This window comes from Ctenocephalides felis, unplaced genomic scaffold, assembly GCF_003426905.1.
Source record: "Ctenocephalides felis isolate EL2017-DRISC unplaced genomic scaffold, ASM342690v1 CF-g0.4_SCAFFOLD_03571, whole genome shotgun sequence".
Taxonomy (NCBI): domain Eukaryota; kingdom Metazoa; phylum Arthropoda; class Insecta; order Siphonaptera; family Pulicidae; genus Ctenocephalides; species Ctenocephalides felis.
The window spans coordinates 64,550,762-64,568,629 of record NW_020539725.1 but is presented as its reverse complement, the minus strand read 5'-3'; the positions used below and the strand labels follow the sequence as shown (position 1 = coordinate 64,568,629).

At 30.6% G+C, this 17,868-nt stretch overlaps 1 protein-coding gene across 1 annotated transcript in view; it reads right to left on the bottom strand.

Moving 5' to 3' along the window:
• Nucleotides 1–1,045: 1,045 nt before the first annotated feature.
• The window catches only part of LOC113386498 (putative uncharacterized protein DDB_G0277255), a 106,824-nt gene continuing 90,001 nt past the window's right edge, over nt 1,046–17,868 (bottom strand). The window contains exons 6-11 of the mRNA XM_026624278.1: nt 9,184–9,416; nt 7,461–7,614; nt 7,066–7,389; nt 5,174–5,418; nt 3,355–3,576; nt 1,046–1,461 (exon numbers count right to left, since the gene is read on the bottom strand). Of these exons, the coding sequence (XP_026480063.1) occupies nt 1,050–1,461; nt 3,355–3,576; nt 5,174–5,418; nt 7,066–7,389; nt 7,461–7,614; nt 9,184–9,416 (1,590 nt within the window). The 3' untranslated portion in view covers nt 1,046–1,049. The remainder of the gene's footprint in view (nt 1,462–3,354; nt 3,577–5,173; nt 5,419–7,065; nt 7,390–7,460; nt 7,615–9,183; nt 9,417–17,868) is intronic.

Sequence of the window (17,868 nt, the reverse complement as noted above, 5' to 3'; positions counted from 1 at the left end):
TTAGTTACGAGAAAAAATTGTAAAACTTTTGATTTTTCTTAAATGTTTGGATTTTTATGAAAAAAATCAGATAAAAAATAAATACACGTGATATTTCGTGATTTATTGTAAATCCCCCCTCCGTCTTACCCCGCCAAACATCACGGGTATTTTTAGTTACGAGAAAAATTTTAATTTTTTTTTTTTTGAAAATGTTTGGTTTTTTTAATTCAAGTAAAAAATAAATACACGTGATATCTTACTATATCCTTCACTCCTCCACGTGATATTTCGTGATTTTTTGTAAACCCCCCCCCCCTTTTCCCACCAAACATAACGTGTATTTTCAGTTACAAAAAAATTGTAATTTTTTTTTTGAAAATGCTTGAGTTTTAAAAAAAAATCAAGTAAAAAATAAATGCACGTGATACTTTCAATACCCTCCCCTCTCCCCCATGTAATATTTCGTCATTTTTTGTGAAACCCCCTCCTCTCTTCCAAAAATGTATAAAAAAATTATTTTTTTCTTGAATACGTTTGGATTTTTTTTAGGTAAAAAATAAATATACGTGATATTTCGTGATTTTCTGTAAATTTACGTGATATCTTACTATACCCCCCTCTTTCCCCTGAAATCTTCAAGTGATTAATGGACGCCCCCTTATATGAAAAAAATTGCATCGAGATACGAGCGTGGTTACGGAACGAATAAAACTCGTACGTCGGGGTACCACTGTATCCATAAATCAGTCACGATATAAAAGTTACTTGTTTATATACATTCCTCTATTAGATAATTTATATATTATATTTACAAACAATCTTCCTGGACAATTCTTGATGGCATTAACTTGTAATTTACTAGAAATTCTCTATCCATAACTTTTTCTGAATTTATTGCTTAAAATCCACTTCCAAACTGCCAGTACTGCCAAAGCAGCAGTAAGTGTCCTTTATCATTTATTACACTTATGAGTTTTAGTACTTCACAAAATCACTTTGTTCAATTACTACCCCAATTTGCACAATATCAGAATCACCCACTCAACCCCATCAATCCTTTTACCCAATCACATCATGGACACAGTCGATGAATTATCTTCCGAAGAAGAACCGTCGGAGTCGTTCATCCTCTTATTTAAATCTAAGTCAGTTTTCTTATCCAAACATTGAACACTAGTGCTGGTTTTTAAATTGCTTTTGACCGATGTGCAAACTACGTTTGCAGGTGGGGCTATGTATTGATTCGATGACGATTTGCTGATAGATGCTGATTGATTGTGATAATTATTAACCGGTACCAGGACTGCCATTTGTTGCAAGGGTTGCTGGTTGGTTTTTCTTCGGTGCGATGATGACAGGCTGGGAGAGTTGTGAGAGCATGTCGTTTTGTGATGTGTCGATCTGTGTTTTTGGTTTTTGGAATCTTGGTTTGTGCTGGGTTGCTCGTCGGATGAATCTCCTGTTGATTTTTGACCAAACCTAAAGAAAATGATAATTAGTTATGATGTAAAGCAATAAAGAAGTGCTGAAGGGAGGAGGAAACTGGATTGGGTCAAATCTGCAAAAATAGTGCTAAGCACAAGGATGGGAGCAGAAATTAAAAAGAAAAATTCATAAAAGTGATAAATGGATATAATACACTGTTGGCATGGAAATGTAATAAATTTTATCTAGATTCCCTATCCCTATCTAACTGAAAAGGGCTGCTTTCATATGATATTTGTGAGTTATTCGACAAAAACCAAAAAAATGTCCAGAATTTTCTATTAAATGCTAAAGGAATATGAAAGATCGAATTCAAAGTCGTTTTATTCCAAACTTTTATATCGGACTGTATATAACCTATAAATGTAGTAAATGTTATCTAGTTTCTGCTGTACTAATAAAAAATAGTGTTTTAGATACAAAATTTTCGAGATATTTAAAGAAACGTAGAAAAATGTCTCGAATTTTACATTGCATTTATCAAAAAATCGAGTTAATCAATTTTTTTATATCGTACTGTATATAAAAGTTCATATAGAAATGTACTAATTTTTATCTAGTTTTTGCTGTACTACCAAAAATTATGAGGTAAAATAATATTAATATCAAAATAATGATTTTCATGAAATTTTTTTTGGCGATAGATATCATGGTCTTCTAGATCATACTAAAATATTACAGCCTTACGACAAGTCGTTTAATTTTAAAAATTCGTCAAAGTTTGACAAAATTAGTGTGGTTTTTTTAGCGTTTGTCAAAATTAGACTTTTCATTGATGTTTGCTCAAAAACGCCTGAATTGATTTCAAAAATTTAAAGACCATTTGATGTATCTCGATGAGGATTATCGTTTCTCAGTTTTGTGCGACGATCCGCCGAGCCATTTCTTTGTAATTTGCATAAAATTGTAAAACTTTTCATCCACGTTTTAGCTCTCAATCCTGAATCGATTTTAAAAAATCAAAAACTGTTCGAAAGATATTGGTTGGGAATGATAATGATTATTTTTAATATCTAATCTAATTTTTTGATGAGACTTTTTATGTTGAGAGATATCAAGGTCCTGAGCGACATACTAAAATTTTAGGCTTCTGCGGCAAGTAGTTTAATTTTAAAAATTTATCAAAATTTGAAAAAATATTAGTCAAAATTTGTGTCAAAAATTATCAAATATAATAACTTTTACTACAGCTTTATTTTTTAAATAAACAGTTGAAAATTTTATCTAAATCTCAAATCTCAATTTCGATTGATTAAGTCAATTATTACCTTGCCTTAAGGCTGAATGCCACTTACAACTACTTTGTGTGTTGTAAGTGTATTCAAAAAACTCATTTGAAATAAAATACATGAATAATTTAAGTATAAAGTATACTAGTTTCCATACAAACTGAAGGTTGTCATGGATTTTCTACATAGTGTTTGCATTGAAATCTCGCTTTGGAATTCAGTATACCTAGTACATATTTTTACTTTATCGCTTGTAACTTCTAAACCATTCGTTTAATATTAATGATGTCTTTGGGAAATCTGTTTAAAATTAAATGTTTAACAATATTGTCTAACATTATTGCACTCTACAGCAACTCGTATATTTTAAAATCAAATTTGAAAACATACAACTTTGCTTTCGCCATTATTGTAAAGAATTCGTATAGAAAAAACGGCGGAAGCAAAGTTGTGTACGCACTAATGTAATATATATATACCGGTAATTCTGAAACCATTCGTTTTATATAAATGATGTATTCGGTGAATTTGTTTAAAATTAATTAATTAACAATGTTCTCTAACATCATGTTATAAAAAAATCAATTTTACAGAGAACATTTAAGTTTAACAAATCAAGTTCAATGTTTGGACTGAACTACTTTATTATTACATTTACCTGCCAAAAACATTCTGTCTAAAAGCAGACCAAATGGTATCCTTCTTCTGTTCACCATTGTCACTATTCCTGGATTTAGACCTCGAAGACAAAGAATGACTTCTGGCATGTCCACTTGCACTACTTGCTGCCCTTCCACTGCAACTCATGTATCTATTAGTCACTTTGCTGCTTCCACTTGAAGCCCCACATTCTGCACATCTTCCACAACTGGACATCACCCTGGGTAAAAAAAAATATTAACAATAATTCAATTTGCTCTTGGTGATAATCTTGATTAACTTCCCGTAGGGTAGTTATAGTAATGGGCAGAAAATTGAAAATGAAAATTTTTACATTTCTCGACGTTTTGAAGGTTTCTGAACATTTTCAAGGGGCATACCTTAGAAACTAAATAAATGTTTGTGTGTGTGTTTTGTGTGTCAGAATTTTTTCGTCCACGTTTTCGGATGCACGGATCAACCGATTTGAATGATTCATTTACCATTCGATTCCTATTGATAGGGAGATGTGCTGATTAGTTTTTGGCATAGGCAGGTCCAGCCGTTACGGAGATACGGTGCAAAGATTGCAGCAAATACAAATCGAGTTTTTGAGAGAACAGATTATCAGATTTGAATGATCTAAAAAACATTCAATTTGTAATGATTGAGAAGAGGTAATTAGTTTTTGGCAAAGGCAGGTCCCGCCATTTCGAAGATACAGAGCTAAATGTGCAAAAAATGGCTGTTTTTGAGTGAAATAAGCGTCCAATTTGAATGATCTAAAAAACCTTCTGCTTGTATTGACAAAACAATTGCTTTTGAGGATAAAAAATTATTACATCTTTTTTATTTTCCATAAAATATTTTTGTAATTTTGGATTAAAAATTTAATTTGCTCGTCAGTAGAGTCCCTTGTTCATTTTTTAGATTGAAATTTAATTTGATCGTCAGTAGAGTCCTTTCTTCTTTGCTCGTCAGTAGAGTCCTTTTTTGTTTGCTCGTCAGTAGAGTCCCTTGTTCATTTTTTAGATTCAAATTTAATTTGCTTGTCAGTAGAGTCCTCTTTCTTCTTTGCTCGTCAGTAGTGCCCCTTGTTCATTTTTTAGATTGAAATTTATTTTGCTCGTCAGTAGAGTCCCTTGTTCATTTTTTAAGATTGAAATTTAATTTGCTCGTCAGTAGAGTCCTTTTTTTCTTTGCTCGTCAGTAGAGTCCCTTGTTCATTTTTTAGATTTAAATTTAATTTGCTCGTCAGTAGAGTTTCTTATCCGTTTTTTAGATTAAAATTTCATTTGCTCGTCAGTAGAGTCCTTTTTTCTTTGCTCGTCAGTAGATTACAAAAAATCGAAAAATGACCCAGGCTAAGCACAGTCTAAGCGCCACTCTGGTACAAATGTTTGCCCAAGTGCGTTTAGACTGTTTATGTACTGTAGCACTTTTCGAATTTTGTGAAAACTATTGAAAAATGTGAAAATGCCGCCAAAATAGGCACAGTATAAGTGAAAATGTCGCACAGAATTATTTGCAAATGCGTTTAGACTGTGACTATACGGTAGCACTTTTTCAATTTTGTGCAAATTAGGCACTATTTTTTTGAAATTGAATTCGAAATGAAATGACGATTGTTAATGATCTGGAGATAAATTGATTTATGATTTACATTTGATTTGCTCAGATATAACAAAGTAGGAAAAATAATGAAAGTTACTAGAGTATTTGTAATAATATATTTGAAAACGTTTAAAATTTCTCGAATACTTCATTACGGTACGGGAAGTTCCAGCAATTTGCCTTAAGGCACGATGCCATACACCACTAGTTTATCATTATCTTACCTACTAGTTCCTGGTTGTACCTCCTGGCAAATCAGAGTAGTAGTCGTCGATGTAGATTGATCTAGGCACCTGTTGCTGCAGCAGGAGCAGTTGCTGCTTCTGTTGCTGCAGGAGCTGCCTAAACTTGAAGTGGAAGACGAGTTGGAATTCGAAGACAACCTATTGTCCTCGTTGTTGGAACATGTTGAACAGGAACTAGATGACTGAAGAAGAGCTTGAGTGCTTGAAGACTTATGGGGATCACTCTAAGGGATAAGATGACACATTTAGTTTTTCAAGTAACTTCTTTAGACGCGAAATGTGTGTAAATCCTAAATGCAACGGATTTTGTTACGCCAAGGTCAAGTGAGAGTCATTCGCTCGCAATGATATGATTTCTATACGGGTCGATTCTGATGCGTGACTTTATACTTATGTGCGTCGTAGCCCATCATACGTCACCGAAAGCTCGAAGCATATTGTTCAAATTTCCGGTGTCATGTCAAAACTTTTTAAGGTTAAATAGAAATAAATTGTGAGTTAATAAAAATGTCAGGATCGGAAGAATATTTTATCCCGTCCCCCATAAATAATTGTAGTGCAAATGATCGCAAATGATGACATATGAAAAATCTGCGCTGCGTAAGTTTATTGAAGTAATTTGTATTATTAGAGTTTTTCGAGGTTACTATATACCTTTGAGGTTATTACTAAAATGTAAAATATTTTTACAAAAGACAGATACTACAGTTGCTCAAAGAATGAAAATGTATCACCAGCGAAATAGTCAAAACAAACAAGAAGTCAATAATTAAGTTCTACAAACACAATTACATGATAAGTGAAATTGTGGAAACAATATTTCTTCATTGAAAATTTAACGCAAGTTTACATGTTTCTCTTTTATGGTGGCTATGAAGAATAATTTTAATTTATTATAATAATAATTATAAATATTGATGCAGGTACAAAGCCTGTTACAATCTCTGAAAGATCAAGATTACATCGTCAAACAAAAAAACAGCAGGAAAATAATCGGTTACTCCCAATTTATTAGAAAATCTTGAGCCAGAGGTATCAATTTAGATCTTAATGTCAACACCAATAACATTTAGACATATTATTCTGTTATCTTTTTAGATGAAAGTACTGCTGTTACTTTTTCTGATACAGAAACTACATCACGTCAATTGCAAATTGATGATTCTGTATATAATGTGACAAGAACTGATCTTTTGCAAGAGTCAAATGAAGTATTTGAACTTTCATGTAAAGACATCAATTTGTTTAGGAATGCACTAAAATTGTTTGAAAAACAATTTACAAATGATAGCTATGGCTATGTATGCTTTGTGTGTGATAGACTTTGGTTTCAAAGTGACTTAAAAATATCAAATGATGCCCAAAAACAAATTTTTAATAATGGTTTTCTGAATATTGATTCAAATAATCAGGTTGGATGTCAAACTTGTCGAAAGGCATTAAATTCGGGCAAAATTCCCACTTTGTGTAAATTTAATGGGTTTGTATTTCCACCTATACCAAATTATCTACCTAAACTAGATACTGTATCTGAAAGGTTAATTTCACCTAGGTTGTGTTTCATGCAAATTAGAGGATTGCGATATGCAAATGGACAATTTGGAATATTTGGCCAAATTATAAAAGTGCTTGTTGATGTTAATAATATGATTAATTTATTACCTCGTAATATTGATGATGATCATTGCATTAACGTTCACATGAAAAAGCAAATGATTCATAGATCAAGCTATGTGCAGGGCTTGATAAATAAAACAAATATAAAAGTATGGCTTCAATTTTTTAGGCAAGACAGATATTACAGCTGTTCAAAGAATGAGATTATATCGTTAGCGAAATTCAATTCAATTTTATGAATCTATTTCTCTTACCTGGTACAAGACTGGTGCAGACATATGCTGATGCGGTCTTTTATTAGAATGATTCGCAGCTCTTCTGGTTGGGTGATGGTTTTGGCCAGAATTCTGGTTTGCCATAACCGTAGACATGGCTGGATGAGTGAGTGACCTTTGAGTTGAAAAACAGCCGCTCGTTGGCGAATTTTGCGATTGGCTTACATTATTATACATCTGTTGCTGCTGGTGATGATGATGATTCAATAGTTGCTGTTGATGATGATGCGTGAAGTGAACAGGAACGTCGCAAACTGACTTGTTAGGTGGTGGTTGTACTGATGATCTTGTTAATTCGGAGTGCTAAGGGATAAAAGATAATGTAGAAATATATTTTAAGATGGATTTAAATTTTTGGTGTATTTCTTGTTTACCTGATATGGGGCCCTCAAATGTAGAAGACTATGAATGGATTCCAGAGGTTCTCCATCTGCTAATCTTATGCTATGGGGGTACAATGATTCACCACTCAAACCGCCAGTTACATAATGGGATCTCCCCATTATCAAACTTAGTTCTTGTTGATGCCTTTAAAAAAAATTAAAAATAAATACATGTGGTAATAGGTTTCGAACTTATCTAACCACGACCGTGTTCTTATTAAAATGTTTATTTTTGCTTCTTTAAATATTTTTCTATATATTGAATGTTGTCACCATTCTACATTTTTTTCTGTTTTATTGACGTTGAATTCTGGGACACCCTGCATTCAAAATTATTCAACATTCATATCTGACCACGACCGCGTTCTTATTATAAAATGTTTATTATTGTTTATTTTATTATCATATTATTTAAATTATTTACATATATTATTATATTATTTAACTTATTTAAATTTTTTTTATTTATTTATTTATTGTGACTATTCTACTTTTTTCTGTTTTATTCACGTTGAATTCTGGGACACCCTGCATACAAAATTATTCAACATTCTTATGTGACCACGACCGCGTTCTTATTAAAATATTTATTTTTGTTTCTTAAATATGTTTGTATTCATTTATTTATTGTGACTTTTCCTACATTTTTTCTATTTAATTTACGTTGAGTTCTGGGACACTCTGCGTTCTTGTTGCAAAAAATTAAACAGGAAAAAAAAAATAAAGGGTCCGATGTTACGCTCCAACTTCCATACATTATGCTACTGAATCATACTGTCAAAATGTCATGTATTTGCTGTGCATTCAGGCGTTTCACACGTAAACTGCAACGTCTCTCGTATGTTATGAAGCTGAGTCATAAATACCATGTTGTCTAAGATCGTTTTTTGACATTTGTGCGGTTTCTGGGTTAGGTTTTCTATCTGACAACCTGAGAAATACGCCTGACTGCACAGCATTCACATGGCTTTTGTCAATATTTAGTATGAAAAGTTCTTCACAACACAACTTCGCCATAACATTGGTTTATTATGCAACTACGGTAGTCTTATAAAGATAACTATTATGTGAATCCACTAACACTGGGTTTAAGATCATTTTTATTAATGGTTACTCTAGAAATCCAAAGTTAAATATGCAAAAAAAAATTAATGTTAAATTTAACAATTGTTTTCCTTTTGTTTCAGGTGAAAAAGTGCTAAATGATAACAAGATGTTGCAGAAAAATCTGGACGTGGTCAACGTATGGTGAGTGTTTTTTACTTCTAAGCAAGCTTTTGTAGGTTAGGCATCGTTCAAGTATTACGTAAGCAGATTTATTACAATTATTTACCCCCCCCCCATCCCCTTGTCAGCAAAAGTAAGCAAAGCAAGCAAAGCTCTTACCCCCTACCCCCATGCTTACGTAAACATTTTGCAATTAATGTAAAAAAATAAAAATATTACCTATGACGTAATAATCATCCAGACTATCCTGCCCCCCATGTCAACCCAAAATAAGCAAATCAACATACCCCCGCCCCCCTATAGTGCTTATGTAATACTTGAACGGCCCCTTATATGATATAAATAGCCAAATGTCGGGGTCACCAGTATTAGAAACGTATTTATTCAAAATAGATAGGCCAACTCGTGATGCCTCATTGTCAATACTATCAATTGACGTTGAGTTCTGGGACATTCTATATAAAAATGATTATCATCTTCGACTTACTTTTCGTCCAGCCTCCCGCTGTCTCCTCCGACTGTTGAGCCTCCGGAACCTCCTCCTCCTCCTCCTCCTGCTCCTCGTCTCGCCTTGACTCCTGCTCCGACGACTACGACCAGTGGCGGTCCGGCAGAGGAGCCGGAGGAGCTCATTGAGGAGCCCCCGCCGTTGGAGGCTCCTATGGAGGTTCCGATGAGACGGTCCATGCCGGCCGTGCTCGGTGACTGTACCGAGAGCATCTGGGAAAGAAGAAATTGAAATTTAGTCAAAATTGCAATTGACATATATGTATATATATACTAGCCGACCCGGCAAACGTTGTATTGCTAAGTATGCTATATTCTAAACAATTTCTAGAGAATCAATAAAATTAATACTTTAAGTGTATAAGGATGTGTTATTTGAATGCAATGCTATATACAATAAGGTATTATAAAAACAATAAACCCCATTTAGTTTGTCTATATTTTGCCAATACAATCAAACTGAAAGTTTTATACACTTTCTATAGAAAATATGGTATAATCCATCCAAGTATTTTTTGGTCTTTCCACTTACTGATTATGTTTCAAGTCTTTCAGATTCTGTTTGGATTCTGGATTTTGTGTATAATTGTAAATAATACTACTGAGCTTATACAAAATTTTCAAATTTCTGCGAGGAGAGATAGAAAATGAATTAAGCATTTCGTCTTTGACCTGCTTTTTGAAAAGTTTCAAGTAACATTCGATAAATTAAAGTAAATTTAATAAAAAGTATATGTGTAGAGCAGGGCGAGGCACAAAGGTCCAATTTGACTTTGAGTAAATATAAACTATATTGTGGAAACCAAAACAATTACATCACAACAAATAACACATTTCAAACAAACAATTATCTGACTACGTTCAGTAAAACTGGCAGCTACTTCATCATTGTAAAAATGTGTTTTTTGATATCTTTCAAAAATTTGTTATCTAGACCTCTTAACCCTATAGGTTTAATGTCTTATTTTAATTTTAAAGGTATTTTACAAAATAATTACATTTTGAACTAATGCTAAAAAACTACCAACGGACGAAAATACTTTTATTATGGACTTTCAAAGATTACCGTTTATCTCCCGATAGCAAAGTCATAAGAATCAAGGTTATAGCTGGTTATACATCCTTTGCCCTCTACTTTTAAATATTGTTGTTAAACAATGCTTAACATTACTGGTTTTTGGCACATCGATGGTGGACCTTTTTAAACCCGGACCTTCATATATTACTATCTACTCTTCGATAAATTCTGGGAAATTATAACTGGGAAAATGTTATTCGACAAAATGTTCGATACCAAAGGTTTTGAATTTGAATAACATACATAAAAAAATAATATAACCTAGAAAATGTTTTATAAATACCAATCAGTATATAATTATACAAATGAGATCTTTCAGAGCACCGTGTTTGAGAAAAATATGCCAAAAAGTGCATTTTCATATTAACATTTCAAAAAAGTTGATATTTTGAGTTTCTAGCAATACTTGCGATCCGTTTAATAACGGTTTTGTGTATAAATAATAACTACGAACAAAACTACTTACTACAATTTAGTCATAATTAAATAATATTCACGTAAAACATCCTATTAAACGTAATTGAGCATCATCTGTCGAAAACGTTTGACATTTGACGTATTAGCCACCGTCCATTGTTTTATTTAAATTACGCTTCTACAGCAAAAAAAAATCAAAAATGTAAAGTTTGTACGCGGTTTTGAAGCCATTTTTGAGTTTTAGCGGATCATTTTATTGAGAGCTCCATTTTTATATATAAGATATGTATGTATGTATATATATATATATATATATATAATAAAATTTATATTAATATTATTCAAAAGTATCGCACAGTGGCACTTAAACGAGTGTTGGTAAGGTCAGGACCTTACACTATCGCTCTCTAGACAAAACATACAACTTGCTTATGTTCACAGTTATATTACTTAAAGTATACACATGGTACACACATACACACACACACACATATATATATATATATATAATATTTGCAAAAATATGTTTTGATCGTTTTCTAAAACTTCGTAATCGCTTTTTTCAAGTGACGATAATTTTGATTTAGTGTTAAAAGTGGGATGACAAGGTCGATTTGAAGATAGACAAAATTTACAAAAAATATGAGATTAGAAACACTAATTTATTATTTTTGTAAATTCTGCGATACAGCATCAATTGTGAAATGTGCTCTCTTGCAAATCGATTTTTTTTTGAGTATATTTGGTAATTGATGATTTTAACTTAAGTTAAATTCAACATATTTTATTTAACTTCAATATAAATTTTATTTATCCTTAACATCTAATAACAAGTTTTATTTATTTTATAATAAAATAGTAATTTTTATCTTAAATAAAATAGTGTATTTAATTTTAATGCAAAATCATTTATATGAAATTCATACACATAAAATTTAAAATAAATTTTTTTTACTTTGAACATGATTTTACATAGAGCAATCCTTTCATTTTTTTGTTGTTACATTTTTATTATTAAAATTATGATTTTCAACTTCTTATTATATTATTCTTATTATTTTCTTATTATATATCTAAAATCAGAACTATGTCTTCTATAAGTCGTAGTGATTTAAATCCTTAACCTAATGTTTCTAGACAGTAACCCAATGGTACGATTTTATATTACATCAAAGTCTCGAAACGCTAAATTCATTTGAATTTAAGATTTTTAATCTCCAGTGAAATTCTGGTATTGCTACTGCTTGATATCAAGCTCGTCGAAGCAGGTTTCGAACTTATCATGGTTCAAGATCACGTTCTTATTGAAATATTTATACTAATTACTATTTATTCTTTAAATACTTTTTGTATTTATTTATTATTGCTGCTGCTGGATATCAAGCTTGTCGAAGTAGGTTTCAATCTTATCGTGGTTACTAGATCATGATCTTATTAAAATATATATTTTCGCTTGTTTTATACTTAATACAAAAAAATCTGAAGCTGGAGCATATCTAGTTACGAAACGTCCAAAATACTTTCAAAAAACATTTTACTTTTTATAAGGATTTCTTATTCGAAGCATTACAAACACATATATATTTGGGTTGGTAAAAGTTATATAATGATAGAACAAAGTTTTTTAGGGATTCATTCAATTATTAGAAGAAAAACAGAGTTAGATTTAAATATTTTCTTTCAATAAAACTTGCAAAATCATTTTATAGATGTAACATTCTTGGGAAAAATAAATAAGTATAGAGCTCTTGCAAGGGAAATTATTTTAGTTAAGATTAGTTAATTTAGTTAAGATTTTGGTACAGTAATGTAGGTCATAGTCATTGTGTAACCTTCATTACGCATATCAATAACAATTTTACTCCTGAATATAATAAAATTAATATATTTGTATTCAACATAACTGTTTGCACAAATTACATACAACTGGAACCATTTGCCAATGTTACATCGTGTGTAATAGTACATTGTTTAATTTAGGTCAAAGTCTTTGTGGAATCTTCAGTGTACATATTTGTCTTGCATATCAATAACAACTTGTCGCGAAATATTCCTGACTATTTAGGACACAACACAAATATTGATTTCTCGCTCTCGGAGGTCAGTCCTTCAATCCGTCCTAATCGGGAGCGAACTTTCTGTTTCGAAGATCTTGCAGATTACATTAATACCATAATAATAAATGAAATCGTCTCGACTTTTGTCTGGTCAGGTCTTGTCTGGTTTGGTGTGATGTAGATGTAGTCATCGTCAGTATCGATTTCGACATCCCGAGTTTAAATGAGTCTCTGCCAGAGGCCGCCACAGTGACTCGACTAAATTATGGTGGCAGCGGTGGGAGAAAAAAAAAACAAGCAAACTATAAACATCAACTGATAACATTCTTTTCTGTCTGGGTCATGTGTGGATTGTAGATTGTCCGACACTTTTTACTGGAAAAATGTAGAACGGACGAGTACAGAGACAGTCGGCTACTTAAAACTTTGTGCTGGTTGTGTCTATGTTAGCTCATTGTATTCCATGTGAAATTCATCACAGTAACGCTATGTTATGTGTCTATATTCGTATGAGTTGATAGTAACGAACTGTCAAAAAGCAATGTCTTTTCTGTGCGATTAGACGTTGTGCACATAAAATTTAACTTTACGTATGTGTTATCAATGAAACACCAGGAAAAAGTTATATTCTTTAAAGCGGAATAGCTAGCAAATCGACGAAATAAGTTAAAAATTTGTTTATCGCTATATAGTTCATTCATTTATTACTCACAGAATATTGTAAATATTATTATCCAAAAGTACTTGACGTTAATTTTAAAAATTGCAAAAATTTAAAATTACAAATATTATTTCGTAAAGGTTAAAATACAAATGAAATTTAATATTGTGGCCGATTTTTTTAACATCAATTCTTTGAATTAAATAAATTTTCTGCAATCTTTTCGATATCATTTTTTAAAATTAGAATTTTTTTCTTGATACCTTGATATCATCTTTATAGTTCGAAAACTCTAGAAATGTTCAGACTAAATTTTATGTTCGATGTGATGTAACCTCATCACTCATCAATTTCGATAAAATCGAACGGAAATTAAATATCGATTTTGTAAGAGTTTTCAGCTGAGAGCAATGGGTTTCTTTTCTTGACCTGACAGAGATTTCTATATGAGATAAATTCTTATGTATTTTCTTTCAAATGTGTATTGTAATATTTATTTCTAAATTATATTAAAAGTAAAGTTTCCAGTTTCGATTGTTAATTGATAAGCATACCTGTTTTCTACTTCATCTCTTTTTTTAGTTTTTGATTTAAATTTTTAAGTGTTGTTTTTTTATAAAAGTTACTTTTTTAAGCGTGTTTTAAATTCTCATTTTTGACCTGGTTTGATTAGATGAATGATGACACACATTAAGTGTCGAAACGTATAATTAATGAAGAATTGTTTTTTATTAACCTTTTTCTAATTCGACGAATGGGCTGTAAATTATTTCAAATACATATTTTAATTCATTTTTAGAAAGTGTTAATGTTATTTTTTGACATTAATTTGTCGTTAACGACCTTATATTTTTTATTTTATTTGTCTTTTTTTCATTTTCTGAATATCCAACTAATATGATATTTAATGATTATTTAATTTTTCAAATAATAATTGATATTATCTGTTCAAATTGTATTTTGCTTCATCACATAACATTATACATTAGAATTTATTTCTTGGAATTGACCAAAAATATTTAATTTCTTAAACTGCCAAACTTTTTATGACTAATGTAATTTTTAGACTACAAATTGTGTTTTATAATAATCTTTAAGATCTTGTAATTCAATGAATTCTCGAAGCAAATCAAATGTAAATTATAAATTAATTTATTTTGAAGTTTCCAGAAACATTTACAACTGTCATTTCCTTATTTTCGTTTTCTTAAAATTCATAACTGTCAACATTAATTGACATTTTTTAACTTACCATAGGGTAAATTATAGTAATCGTCCAAAAATCGAAATTTCTGAACATTTTGGCATACCTTAGAAAAAATGGATGCGTGTGTGTATGTGTGGATACAATTTTTCGTGGACGATTTCGGGAACACCGATCAACCGATTTGAATGATTTAAAAAGCATTCGATTCATTTTGATAGGAAGATGTGATGATGAGTTTTTTAGTGAAGACAGGTCAGTTATTTAACTAAGGATCATATAATTAAAAAAACATTTTGCTTTTGTTAGGTAATAAAAGAGAAGGCAATAAAAATAATATTTCCAAAAGAAAATGATTTAAAATTATTTGGATTTCATTTTTAACTTAGGCTAATAACATTCAAAATTTCTGTAATATTTAATTACAGTACGGGAAGTTCCAGCAATTTGCCATAAAGCACGATGCCATGCACCACTAGTTAATTTTAATATTTCGCATATGAACCGAGATATTTTAATAGTTTCGTTAAATTCTGGCTTGTTTCTCCTATGTAAATTCAATTGCAATTTAAGCAATTCATTTTATGGACGAAATTTCCAAGTCGTTCGATGTTAAAAGGGGTGACAAATTGGAGTGCTGATTTATAAAACAGATTTTTTTTCCAAAGAAATTATAATTATATATATATATATATATATATATATAAATATATATATATATAAACTAGCTGACCCGACAGACGTTGTTCTGTACCTAAGTCTACAATTTTTCATATTTTATACTATATTTACTGCTTAGTTAAAAATATAATTACTGTTTTTTGAATGATATTTATACCAATATATAAGTGATGTTGAATGTAGAACTGTTTCAAATAAAATGATTGTTCTCAATTCCCACAGTTAACACTTTAATTATTTATTTAACAAATATTTAAAAAATGTTCAATAAAATTGTATATTAAAAATTATACACTGCGATTTATAGAACAAATTTATTCCAATAGCTCATTTATGTTATTGCATTTAAGGGGTTATATAGTATTTTAGCCATACCTGTAGATGTGGATGTATAAATGAATGATTTTTTGTTTATTCACGACTAAAACATTGATTTTCCAAATTATCACACTAAAAATGATCGGTCGCCTTTTTGATTTATGTCATAGCATAAGATACTCATGTTGAAAATTGAAATCTTTCAAAAAGTACAACAAATTCAGAAAGAATTAATATATAGCATACGCGGCAAAGGTGCAATATCACCCAAATAATTGCTTCAATAATGTTGCCTATAATTTTATAATTTTGTACCATATTTTAATGGCTTTAAGTAATTTTAATATCTAAATTGCATTTTTTTTCTAATAAATCAATATACATTATTGCTTAGTTTATTTGAAGTGAATTAATTTGTCAAATCCTGTTCACATGTGCTCTATTCAACTTACGATCAACAAAAATTTGATCTGTAAATTTTTTTTACTGTGCTCCAATTTACTTGATATTTTGGAAATAGGCTAATCTTATCTTAATTTCAATGTTTTTAACAATTTGCACTCCGTCACCATCCACAGCATTAATTGGATTATTACTCTTTTAATTCTGATTTTATCAGAAACTGTAATACACTATTTTAAAGGTGATTAAATGAGCTACAACTTCTCTATCATTACCGTAACTTCTCTTATTGTAAAACGGCGAAGGGTTAAAGGGCTCGAAAGACCTCTGGTTGGACAGCTCCTTAATAATCATACATCTATCAATATTTGTGTAACGAAAATAATAAAACAATAATAATTACTCAGAAAAATACCTCGAATTTTCTTATATATATACTTTTATACGTATTCTTTCAGAGGTATTATGATGAGAAATTGGTGTTTTTTTTAAATGTTTTTTTTTCATGAAATCATGAGTTTTTTAGAATCATTTGTACTAAAGTTGCGGTATTTTCTAGAATCCATCAAGATCTCTTAAACCAAGTTAATTCTAGATTGAATACGATTATTTTTAATTTTGTGGATATGGCACACAAAGTATTTGATTTAAATGAAAAAAAAAAACATTGCATGCGTCCTTATCTGAGAAGTACTCATTTTAAAGCTTATTTTGAGCACTATAAAAACCCATTTTCATATCTAACCTAATAATGTTCCTAAAAACACTATATAAAATACGATTTATTAAGATTTTATTGATATAATTCTGTTCATTACATGATTTTCGTTAAAATGTATATTTTTGAAGGTGTTAGCAACAAATGATGAAAAACGCAAAAAAGAAACAAATATTCAGTAGCCAGTAACTTGAAAAAGATTTCCTTTTTTGAAAAACATTATTAAATATTTTTCTCGTATAATTAGTTCTTTTATCGATACCCAACGTTATTTTGAAAAAAGTAAAATTACACCACTGAAAAGAAATGTCATCCACCCGAGAAGTGGTAAAGGAGTCTAAATTGTTTTCACTTCTGAAGAGTAAGATGAACCTAGTTCCAAAATTCCAAACGAATTGGAAAATAGTAAAAACTTCAGACCCAAAGCGCTCCATTGAGTAAATATTCCGTACCCAATGACAAACATATGAATTTTTGACACAATGAAACTTCTAAATAATTTTTTTGTATTGTGACTTAGTATAGTAAGGCAAAACGACTGCAAATTGAATATGTTTGAGCGCGCATCACTTATGGCTCGCTCCTTTGCGCGAATTCGTACGGCGAATCTGTTCGCAAAGTGCGCAAACAAAATTATTGCAAGCAAAAGCAAACCACGCGCACGTCAGACGCATGCGCAGACTGCATCACTTGTCAAATGCATGTTATATTATTTGCATCTTATATTAATTTAATTTTTGGCACATCTCAGCTGCTTTTCGGCATTAATAATGTAGACATTACATTTTCCTTATTCATAATTATGAATTTATTATATTCTAATATTGCCTTAGCCTATAAGTGAATAGAAATGTTTGGCAAATGACAGTCCTCATTGTTTTTAATGTCAAACTAAGCTTCAAATATTTTCAAGGGCAAACAATGATAAGCGGTTTTTTGTAATTTTTCTATTTATTTCTACAATTTAACTATATTTCTATGAATCAAAACATTCTAAAAAATTTCCCGAACAAACTTCAGGAAGATTCATGAAAATCCGAATTATAGTTTAGGAGGAAATATGAAACTTACATTGTTACAGAAGAATTTTATATATAAGATATATATATATATATTATATATATATATA